The 12,961-nt window shown below is 35.0% G+C and overlaps 1 protein-coding gene across 1 annotated transcript in view; it reads right to left on the bottom strand.

Moving 5' to 3' along the window:
* LOC140445116 (uncharacterized) overlaps positions 1-9,575 on the bottom strand; it is a 70,664-nt gene extending 61,089 nt beyond the window's left edge. Inside the window, exon 1 of the mRNA XM_072536945.1 lies at positions 9,242-9,575. Coding sequence (XP_072393046.1) covers positions 9,242-9,284 — 43 coding nt within the window. The 5' untranslated portion in view covers positions 9,285-9,575. The remainder of the gene's footprint in view (positions 1-9,241) is intronic.
* Between the last annotated feature and the right edge of the window lie 3,386 nt (positions 9,576-12,961).

The raw sequence follows: 12,961 nt of genomic DNA, 5'->3' as shown, positions 1-12,961 counted from the left end.
GTTGTTCAGCAAACGGTAATCCACACAGAACCTCGTCGTTCCGTCTTTCTTCTTAACCAGGACCACCGGAGAGACCCATGGACTCGTAGAAGGTTCTATCACCCCGTCTTTCTTCATTTCCTGAACAATCGTTTCAGCTTCCTCTCTCTTCGCCTGTGGTAATCGTCGAGCTGTTTGACGAATTGGCTTAGCATTACCAGTATCAATTTTATGCTTAACAACGGTAGTTCTTCCCGTCTTTCCTCCTTTCGGTACGAAAATATCACGATACTGCCGAAGAAATTCCCTTAATTTCCTTTTCTCCATCTGATTTAGAGACTGTCCTGCAACTGCAACCATTTGGTCGAATTTGTCGTTGGAATTATCAGATGTTGTCGCCTGACGAATTATGGATGTCACAGGTACACAAGTTCCTACTTTTGTCTCTTTCTTTATGGTCACTGGGTAGTCGTTGACATTGATAAGTCTCACAGGAATTTCTTTAGCCGAAGTCACCAATTCCTTTCCAATTATGATTCCACGGCCAACCTCATCGTCGTGGTTCCAAGGCTCCATCATAACAGGTCTCCCTTCGTCTACAATTCCCTGTAGTCGCGCTACTATGATCGTTTCGCTTCTCGCAGGCACGACTGTATCTTCTGTAATGGCTGCTTGCACAGTGTTGTCATTATGTGGATGGAGAAATACCTCCTCGTTGCCAACTTTGATTACCTTATTCTTAAAATCCAATTGGAATCCATGCATATTCATTACGTCCATTCCTAATATAACATCCTCTTCGATGTCAGCAACTATAACAGTATGGACAAACTTTTCTGCCCCAATTCCCAATTGTACCTGGATTTCTCCATGAATGTTGGCATTTTCACCTGTAGCGGTCCGAAGTCGTAACCTCGTTGGTAACAGTTTCTTTCGGCTGTTTATAACTGTCGGGCGTATAATGGTTCTGGTCGCTCCGGTATCCACCAACAACGTATGCTTTTTACCATTTATGTCTCCATCTACATATACACTATCTTCACGACATTTCAAAGAAGCTATTAGTATGAGAGGGTCTTTGGAAAAGTTCTGGGTCGAAGCTGCCCCCCTAAGGCTGACCCGTTCTAGTTTTCCTGATGGTGAGTTTCTTGATTTGCGTCGTACCTAGGGTGCTTACAGGAGCTTCGTACGTGTCCTATTTCGCCACAATTCCAGCATCTGATGGTCTTCGTTTTCTTGTATGTCATGCTTTTCATCATATTAACGAGCTGGTCAAGTTTATCTTCATCTCCTTCCTCTTTTACAGTCCTAACTTTACTGTACCCGCCAGAGGCCTGCGTAGCTGACTCGTATTCGAGGGCGGCGGATAGGACATCAACCAGCGTCTTGTGACGAGCTAATCGCAGTGTTCTCTGCATTTCATGATCACGAAGACCATCAATAAACGTTTGAACGGCCAATTTTTCCATCATGTCTTCGGGAGCTGTTGGATAAGCATATCGTACTAATCTGGCAATATCTACCTCATATTCTTGAAGAGCCTCATCTTTCTTCTGTCTACGATTTTTAAGCTGTGACTGATATACATGCTCCAAATGTTCGTGGCCATATCGCATATTTAACCTCTTCTTCAGTTGTTCGAAATCATCGGTCTCCTCTACGGCTATGGTCTGAAGCACATCTAAGGCATCTCCTCGAAGGGCGATAGTCAGGTTTACCGCCTTTTCTTTTTCAGACCATCCATTTGCTCTTGCGGCTGATTCGAACTGTTTCATGTAGTTGTTCCATGATGATTTTCCGTCGAAAGTTGGGACTTTAACATGAATAGAACCTCCACTTCCTTCAAATTTCGGCCGTGTCTCCAACTTAAATTTCGTCTGGTCTTCTTTTATCTCCACTGTAATCGGATTGTTACCTCTCTCTGCTGTCCCTGTTTCCTCCATCTTCCTTTCCATCTCTTTCCATATCTTTTCTTCGAAGGCTAACATATCGGCAGCAACTTGGTTTTTTAATGAAGATATTCTATCGTCCAGGGCAGACATCTCAGAAGTGACTTTAGAGATTTCCGAAGAGATGTTAGCAGAGACTTTGCTTTCCAGCGAAGAAATCTCGTTAGAAACTTTGTCTTCCAACGAAGCGATGTCGCCGGAAACTTTGGCTACATCACCAGAAACCTTGGCTACATCAGAAGAAACTTTCGAAATATCGTCAGAAACTTTGTTCTCTAATGATGCGATGTCACCAGAAACTTTGGCTACATCAGAAGAAACTTTCGAAATCGACGAGAGGACAGCATCTTCAAATATATAAGTCTCTGGATCTAGTCCTTCTTCTAGCAAAGCGTTCTTTAGTCGTTGGACTAACTCAGCCTTTTTTCCGGTAGAAGCTAATTCTCTGTCTTCGAGATGTCTTCTTAAATTAGTCACTGTCAGCTCATAAATCGTAGCCATTTTCACAATTTATTTTATATTCACTTGTATTATTATTATAAGTCTAATTTATGTTCGATCTCACTCTGACACCATTTGTTGTGAATTTATTAATTGTTAAGTCTTTAATTTATAATGTCTTGTTCTTATCTTAATTCATTAAAAAGCACAATGACTGATATTTATTTATTTTCACTAAACATACATAATTTATTAAAAAGCGAACGTAACATTTTATCGCGAGCGCGTCGTCCGAATTAACTGTCCCTTCCAAATAAAGTTCCGTTATTATATACCAGTGCCGTTATCTCGAAAAATCCAAAACCTTCGATGGCGAAACGGTAAAGGCAAACTGGATTTCCCTCGCATTGGTTCTGGAAGGTCGCTCAGGTAAATCGAGGCCTCTCGTAAACCCTACAACATATTAGAATAAAAACATGTTTTAAAGGTTAAAACTATGACTCATATTTTTACGTAACAATATAGTCATGAACTTTAGTTCCTTCAATACTGGAAAGTATTAGAACTTGTTCTTTTGTTGGATCTTTAAATGTGTTGACAACACTGGAATATGAGACGTGAGATGAAGTGCGAGTAGTATTCATAGTTTTATTCGAAGTCATGGTCATGAAATTATAAGTCCGGCCCTATCACCGTTTCGAAAACCGGTGTGGATTTTGACCTAAAACTGGATTTGTTTCTATTTCTTCGGAACGTTATAGGTTATATTAATATTAATATAAATACTATGAAGTGATTTTTGGTACTCACGTAACGTTTACTCGGTTGACTTGAAGGTAGCACTATAAATATTTTCTCCAATAAGTTTACTACCTTTTTACTGCCGAAGTACACACACTACTTAGTTTTTAACCAGTTTTATTAAATGAAACTGTGAAAAATACTTTAATATTAATTAATATTGAGTATTGTTGAAAGAGTTCTAACTTAATATGTATTCTGACTTTGACATTCATTTGACCACAAGTATTATATATTGTTGATTAATTGGAAAAACCACATAGTATCAAAAATAAGAAATAAGCTTAATCGAAACCGTTTAATTTGTAATAGTTAGATAAACTCTAATTCAGAAAAATAAAATTGTGTTGCATATTGGTTTTGTTTAATTCATACGCAATTGGGCTCGTATAATAAAGGGTCGTCACAAAATAATAAACTTAAAAGTGCGCCGTTAATAATTGAAAAACTTTGGGAACCACTGAATTAATAAGTTAAGTTGATTATAGGATTATAATATAGATCAATATAGAACCAATCATTTTTATCAAATTTCTTAAATTATTATTATTATTCTATACTAAATAAATATATGTAGAATTATAGCGTATTATAAAAAAATACAATGGATAAATTTTTAATACTTTTATGATACCTAGTAAAGTTTCTAAATTTTGAAGAAAATTTAGCGACATTAGGAAACAGATACGATTCGAATTATTGCACATGTAACAAAAAATTCAGGTAAAACATATGCATGTATAGACCTCCATACCCGCCAAAATAAGGGATATACCACGACAATTTACCTGTTGATGGAGGAATGTTGGTGAAATAATTAATATCAGAGTAAAAGATTAAGTTAAAGATGTAGATAAATTATTTTTAATTTTAAAAAGATCAATTTATTTAGAATATAGAGTTATACCATTAAAGAGAGTTTATAAGTACCTACCTACTATCGTTAAGTTGAGAATTAGGTATATGAGAGTAAATAATTAAAATGAAAAAACATTGTATAAAACAAGCACAAAAACTTACAACATGAGTTAAATCCATTAAATTTTGAGCATCACAAAACATTGAACTTAACTTATTAAAAGCATAATATATGCAATTACAATGTTTTAATTTTATTTTTTTCCATAGCTAATGTTAAAGTGTTGCTATAACAACTGTTTTGAGTAGATAAAGTATCACTTTAACCGCAAGGGTAGATAAAGTGACACTTTAACAGCAAGAGTAGATACAATGTTTTAACTTTTTTTTATTCAATAAAATTTACAAATTCAAACACATTAAGGATTAAAGACAACTGAAATTATACAATTAATATTATTAGAAATATCTATTTTTGGAGCATCACAACTTGTACTCGTTTGCTTAAACACTTGATTCGAGGTACTGGATTGACTTTATATTGGATACAGAGCAATTCATATCCCTAGCAACGGAGCAACACAATTGCGATTTTTGTGCTAAAAATTACAATTTTCTTTGAAATTCTATTTTGCACCTGAACTTGAAGTCTTGCTTTAGAAAAAAATGTTGTATTGCACACGACGATAAAATCGCATTATCTTCTCGAATATAATTAGCGTCTCGACTGACGTCTCGACGCTAAAAAACGCTCTCGAAGATAAAGTAAAATTTTATCGTCTTGTACGATAAATAACTATTATTTGAGGAAACATGATTGATAATACATAATTTATTTTGATGTTTGATTTATGTCATAAAGAGACTCGTTTCTGTTTATTATATTTTTCGTTGTTGATAACTAGTTTTCGATTGTTATATGGCTGTGTACTATACATAATGGAATGATCAAGTAGTTAACTTGTCACCTGATTATTTACACCACGTAAAGTGGCGCCAAATTTGAATATTTTTTTTTTTTTTAATTTAGTCAGGAAATTTAATATTAGTGAATTATAACATTTTCTAGATATACTAGATATGCTAAAAAATACTTTTGGGAATAGTATAGAATTAGTCTCGAAGGCTCCCTCGACTTTAGAGTATGTAGAGAAAAAGAAAAGGCGGAGGGTTAATCCGGTCATTCAAGCTGGTCTAGCGACAGCAGCTCTTTACTTTAATGGATTTTCTCGAAACCAAGTTTTACCAACTGGGTGTTACTATTTCGTTACTAATATGTTTATTTGCCCGTTTTGCTAATAATTATAATATTTTCGCTAGATCAAGAGTACAGTAAAATCGTTTTTAATTATATGTGACCAAAATAATATTTACTCAATATCTAAAATCAGGATCTAACAAGGTTTGTATTAGATTCATTTTGTATTCATGCCTATGGTTCAATAACAGAGTGTCTTCTCGTGGTGTTACACCTTGAGGTGGTAATAGGCTTGCTGCCAGGTAATCCAGAGAAATGCAATACTTTGTCAAAATTTTGGTTTCCCAACCTGGGTGGTAGTTTCAGGACCAAAAAGAGCTATCAAAAATAACCTACTGGAACCATCAGATGCACCTTTTACATATTGGAAGCTGTGCAGATTTTTTTTCTTCCATATTCGTGGAACCAATATGGATAAAACTAACCAAACACTAACAAAACTACTTTCAAAATGGATGTCCAACAGACTAATGAAGCGTTACTACGGTTACTAACAAATTGGAAGACGGTTTCAGTATTCTTATATAAAACACTGAATAACTTCAATCTCAGCAATACTTATCCCTTATTCACAGTTTAAAAAAGAAAGATCAAAAATGTAGGGCAACAGGTTAAACGAAGGGGTCGAAGTTATTAAGGTCGAAATTATACCTTCAACACGACATGTTATATTAAATTTTTACAATGGTATTTTCATCCTCAACTTAAGCAAGGTCTAAAGGGTTGCTTGCCGTGGAATAAAAAGGAACTCTGAGTAATACACCAATAGCAGCTATGGACGCCCTACTGGACCTCCCTCAACTTCACATCGTTATAAGGAGAAGACGAGAATGGGATATTTTAGACTGCGAGAAAGTAACGCAATGGTTAAATCAGGATATAGCACTATCATAAACCAAATTAAGGTTACTGTAATGATCACTTGTGACCGTACAGAAATATATATATATATATATATATATATATATATATATATATATATATATATATATATATATATATGGTGCAGGGGAACACACAACCCAGACTGCAAGATTACACCTACTACACAGACAGGACGAGTGTAGGGTGCAGTTCTAATGATGAAAAGATTGCACATTCGCAAATATAAGCACACACGAACAATTATTAGCAAGTGAAAAAACAACTACTCAAAATCCAAAATTTTTTATTGTAATAGATTAGGTTCAATATGAGTGGGTCCACTCGATCTAAAAGGTCTACTGTTGCTTTTATTTTAATCTACAGTCTACAGTGAGTCTACAATTTACATATCTTCAGGACCAGTAGAATAAGCTGGTGGCTAAAATGGTATATTTACAATAGAGTGGTTAATTATTTACTCACGCTCACGCTCTTGTAAATGTATCAATTTATTAGTAAATAATTACCGACTCACTTATAAATTCTAAATCTCGTAACTGGTGGCCCCTTTTTGTTTATTAGATTGTAACTAGTTGTCTTTTCATTGGCTAGTAATTGTAAACATTTCCGTTCCACTAGAAAAATATACCTTTGTTTTGCAGGCAAACATTTATACAATGTTAGCTTGTGCAAGAAAAATAAACACGAGATCTTTTGGAATTAAGCGATTCAACATTCAACATATGTACGAATAGTCAAGCATGGATAATAAATTTCACAGACTAGTCAATGTACAACTGCGTTCCAGGCTGAAGTTTTTGGTTTGGTGGCCTGCATTGATGAAATCATGCATAGAGTACCCAAAACAGAGAGAACCAACATTTATACAGATAGCCAATCGTCTATTTTGGCAGTAAAGAACCAACTCACTAAATCAAAACTGGTGAGAAACTGCAAAGATCTCCTCAAAAATCTGACAAAAGATAATAAAGTGTGTTTAATATGGGTGCGGGGTTATGGAGGAGTGCATTGGAATGCACGAGCAGATTTGCTGACAAACCAAGCTCGAAAGAAACTACCATTCTGTGACATCACAAAAGATGCTACAAAAAACGAGGTTCAGAAGTGACTGATATGGAATCATCAAAAGAAATAGGGCAATTCCTCCAGATAAAAAAAACTCTCAGACAATTTGACGAACATCAATAAACAGGAGATTAAAACAATCACCAAAATGGTGACTGGACATTGCCGACAAAGACCTATACCATTGCAATGTGATAGGAGGTGGGAATTCACAGGTCAACTGAGGATTAAACCAGAAGAGATCCTAAAACTACCAATAAGGAAACTATTCACCTTCGTTGAGGCCATAGGACTTATTAATGAGTTTAATGGAAAAACCAAGGTATGGTACAAAAGTCTTACGACCGAGTGCCAGATATTAACGAGTCTCGCCTGAACTAAGAAGAAGAAGATAGTCAAGCGGCTACGGGAGCTCCCAGAGGCCTAAGGTAGTCTCTAGTCTAGTGTGGGTAGGCGCCAAAAAGAGCTCGATAGGGCGGAGCATAAACATGTCACACTGATGCACTGATGGAAAAAAACCTAAATTCGAAAACAATATAACTACCTCTGGGAAAGTATGCCAGAAGAAGCACGTGGCCAAATGTATATTCGGCAGATATATAATAAAAGGATTAAAGTACTATGGAAAAATACAGCTATATATTTCCTTCCAAAAAGGAAAAAAAAGGATCATGATACCAAGAAACTCCCAACGACTTCTCAAGGAAAAACTGATATACCTAATACAGGCAGCTATGCGAACTGCGTTAATTAGGAATAATCCTGACAAGAAAATTACAGAAAAAAGAGCTGCAACTTACTGCTCAAAAGACTGTGGTGGTTGAAAGTTGAAATTACGATATTGCTCTATTGGGGATCAAGTCATCAGTTATAGTTGTCCCGAGAAGTACTCGGACAACATAATGTCCGATAATAAAAAAGACTGAAGAACTCCCTGAATCCAAACATCTGCTGCCGTATCTACCAGAGACAACGAGCAGGCATCTGAAGGTGATATAAGCCCACTTTGATAAATAAAATAAAGGACACAGACATTGAACTCAAAGTCAGCCGCCGATGAAGGATTACACTCCGAGATAGAATTGAACATGTTACACTGGAAGACCTAATACCAATTCCATCTTCCATACTTCCACGCTCGACACCAAAGGGGAAGATGGAAGAAACTTCATAGGAGGAATAAGCTAAAGATCCGAAAGGTTAAGAAAATAATTTAGGAGGTGAGGGCTACTTATGGGCTATTCATCGCAAGGACAGTTGAGTTAAAGGAGAGGTTTTCTTACAAAAGTCTCACTAATATACAGTTCAATAGCATAGTATATTATAAATGAAGATTAGATCTATAAAAATAATATTAAAATCAGAAATGACGTTCTCTATTGTCAGCTGAATTATCCAGAATTGTATAACTGTTGTTTATAAGTTCTCTAATGCTTTTAAATAAAATACTAGTACATGTATCTTAAATTCTCTAAATTACTGACTACATGTCGATAGTGACTTTGAAGAAAACTCGATCTGTCTTGGTTTACCCAGGAAGAAGATTTACTTGGTTCTCGAATTAAAGACAAACATTTTCCAAAAAAGAGGCAAACATTTTAAGACACACGCAAGAAAATCGAACAAAAGAAAGTTTCTGGATTAGATACCAAGTAAGTACTGTATCTGTAAATATTTATTTTAGGTAACATAATATTACAAATTTGTTTTATATATTAAAACTAACTTCTTTACGTGTGTTTAACGGAACGCACTAAAGTTATTTAAGGATGGTTAAAAAATCTACACAGAGTCTAAAACAACTAAAACGTGTTCTTTTCTATCAATAAACATTTGAAAAGTACATAAATCAATAATCTAAGTATTATTAAACTATAAAGTGTCATACAAAATATAAAATAATTATAATTTATTTAACAACTTTTCATTACTTTGATTGCAAGTAATCTTGAATGGTGTTACATTTGATTACAAAGGATCAAAACAAAAATAAAAAGGTACTTACCCTGCAATATATCCTTAATTTGATCCGTCACACCGTCTCCCATTGTATCAAGCGAACTAAATCAATAAATAGGCCAAATTTACTAGCAAAAATCAACTAATTGACATTAATTTTAAGTACTACTACACGTTTTTAAAACTATTTACAAAACTTCCGTTCCTGTCATGTTTCGATTTCTCTTTTTCGCTTTATCTGATCATTTGAATGTACTAGTATATACCACTCTTCACTTCACAGAAGTGGTACTGTCGTGTCGGTGCCGACTTATCAATGGTACCGAACCACAGATTATAACTGAACCGAACACGACTAGTATAGTAAACGGTGGTATTAAGTATTAACGCTGCGTCAATTTGTAATATGTGAGGTGTACATTAGATACGCAATAGTGAAGTGGCTTAGCAGCCATTTCAATAATGTATGAAAAAATTTAAAATACGATCTATTTTATTAATCCCCCAAAAAAAGTATTACCGTCTAAACCGCAATATAAACCTTCTAACCGCAGCATATTAATTTTTAACACTTTTTAGGACGTTCAAAGAACACACATTTTTTAACGTAACTCATCAAAAATGTATAAGGAACACCACTATTATTCCACTGTTTTCAATAAAAACTTTTTTGTTTATACATACCAATCGATTTGAAAACTTGTTCTCTACAAATCAAGGTATGCGTGAAAATTAAATCTGTCATCTTATATACTAAAACGCTAAGCCCTTTTCTTGTCCACCACTTTACTCAAAAACCATATTAGATAATTAAAATATTTTTTCGGAATATTATTAGTATTACGTATGAGATTGTCAAGATATACTTTTGGTACAAAAATTCACTTCCGGTTTTGAGATGACCGGAAGTTAAAATTTACTTTAAGTTTTAGACCCCACAATGTATATATGGATCGAAAGGTCTCGTCGAGACGAATCTAAATATGTACTTCCGGTTGCGATCTAACACCGGAAGTGACCCGAAACGCGCATAAAACTTCAAGATAGAGCAAATCTGACACCGGATTCGTGATCAGCATGCAAAATTAACTGCTAAATGATAACATTGTAACAAAAAACATTGTTTTCGACGAAATATTTCGTGATATTTAATACACTTTTTACTTGCATTATTATTGAAGAATGTTATGTATATTCTTGCTTATATTGTTTGTATTGATCTCTTAATTTTTCTCGCAAAATAAAAATTTCATTTAAAAAACTCGATGTCTAGTTGATCCGCTAGTTTGCACTATTTTATTAAAGCAAAAGTGACAGTGCCTTAAATTCGTACGATTAATTTCTCCAAAAGTAAAGAAAAGTGCTTCAAATTTTAAAGAAGTCTGTATTTATTTTAAAATTGTACTAAAACAAGATTATTAAAGACAACGATAATCAGGAGGGTCGGCATTTAACACGTATTCAAATGTTAAGTGCTTTGAATATGATTGAGATTGGTCTGGTCTTTCACAAGCTGATGTTGCACGTCATTTTGACGTGTTGCGTCGTTTCGCGACTGTGGTGTCAATAACGTCCATGAAAGATATGGAGGTCGTCAACATGCAACTACTCCTCGAAAGGATCGGTATGTGGTAGGATTAGCTCGTCGAAATGTGCCTAAAACTGCACGTGAACTCGTTGGGGCATTAGAAAATACTTATAACATTTCTGTATGTGACCAAACTTTGAGGAATAGATTAAACTAAGCTGGCCTGCGCGCCAGACGTCGATTGAGGGTTCCCATGATACGTCATGGAAATCGTGGACTCATTAAGGTGCGCACAACAACATGTATATTGGAGCATACAAGAATAGAGTTCTGTGTTATTCACGATTAAGCTAGGTTTTGTCTCTACCTGATTGAAGAAAAATGAGATTTTGGAGAAAACATGGTCGATAAGAGCGACTTAGGCACGTACAGGGTGTCTATCCACACAGGGGTCTACCAAGTTATGATGTAGGCTAGAATAATTTTTCGTCGATTAGTTACTTGATTAGTGCGTACTCATTGATTAGTGATCAGTGTATTGGTGTCTGGGGGCTCGGGAGACTGAGATTTCGGAAGCCCTGAAGAAGACATCGAAGAGGATGTCGACAGCTCGGCGTAATGATAACCGACGCGGTTTAAAACCGGGAAGCCTGTTGAGTTTAATTCCTGTAATAGTATTAATCTTAGCTCTAGATTTAATTGTACTAACCGCGGAAACCTTTCCACTCTCAATTTCCACTTCGGAAATCGTTCTAATTTAGAATTTCTAAATTAGAATGATTTCGGAAGTGGAAATTGAGACGTCGATAAACTTACTTTAACCTTTAATTGTGGCTTATTCCCATTTAAATAGTAATTACTTTAAAATGCCACAAGAAAATAGCTTCAGAACAATATTAAAAAACACATATTTAAAACACTTAAAAACACATATACATAAACATCTAAATAAAATTATGTTATTAAATAATTACAGAACATGTACTTAGTCATAATATAAAATTTAGGTTATAAATATTCTTATCAGAAACAAAAGAATTGGTTGTAAATTAGTTACTACCAACTTAAAACGACAGAACGTTAGATCTTGAAATGATAACAATGTAAAGGTAATAGTATACCTGATATACGCTGAATTTTCTAAAAAGAAGAGGCAAAAAGACTTATTTTATGAAGTAGGAGAGAGATATTGAATATCTCATATATAAAAAAAAATCTTGATTTATAGAAGCGGATAGGGGATATCGTTCTGGAGTTTTCAAAACTCAATAGGATGCGATAAGTTTGCACATAATTATCGTCACATGAGATATGAGATACAACATGTTTGTTTAAGGTAATTGTGTATGTACCAGTTAGTATTCATTCTTCAAATAATGTCGCTTCATAACCTAATGAACTGCCTTCAAAGATAAATTGTATACAGAATTGCATCCAGTAGGCTTCCATATACCACCACTACATAATTATCATTGTCCAATTCAGACTTGAATTCACAAAGTGAAAGTTGCAGTGTAGCCTCGCAGGAATACTTTTTACGAAAACCTGGCTGTTTATTCATTAAGATTTCATTTTTATAAACGTGATCCGTGACTTCATCATATACTGCCAACTCTAAGCCCCCTTTCAGACGAGGATACTGTATTCGAGATACGCGTATCCGAGACGCAGATATTACATAGACTCAAATGGAGCTTTTCAGACGGGACGCGCGAGGGATACAGTATGCGAGATACCGAATTCAGTATCTCGGACCCTCCTGTCGCCGACGACTGAATGCGTATCCCAGATACAGAAGAAACATTACGTTAAATGAACGCTTTCAGACACGAATACTTTTGCACCACATTCCGGAAAGAAAGACGGTGTTTTCTGAATATAGTTATACGTTCCCTTGGTTTCTCTTCATTCTACAATAGGATGAACCCACAAATTACGGCGTCTTTTCAGTTTCTTTTTCTTTTTATTTAATATGTACCACAGCATAACATACTCTTCTACATCCATACTCCAAAAATATAACCGCACTGCACTGCTACTATTTTCATACTGACGAGCATGCCCGTGAATCCGATACAGTCGCCATCGAAAATTCTGTATCTCGCATACAGTATCTCGCATACAGTATGCTCGTCTGAAAACCCTCTAATAGTTTTTCAATGGGCGGAACTATATTAATACTTCTAAATTATATATATATATATATATATATATATATATATATATATATATATATAT

This window comes from Diabrotica undecimpunctata, chromosome 7 (genome assembly GCF_040954645.1).
Source record: "Diabrotica undecimpunctata isolate CICGRU chromosome 7, icDiaUnde3, whole genome shotgun sequence".
Taxonomy (NCBI): domain Eukaryota; kingdom Metazoa; phylum Arthropoda; class Insecta; order Coleoptera; family Chrysomelidae; genus Diabrotica; species Diabrotica undecimpunctata.
Note: the sequence above shows the minus strand (reverse complement) of the source record. Positions and strands in the feature narration are given on the sequence as shown.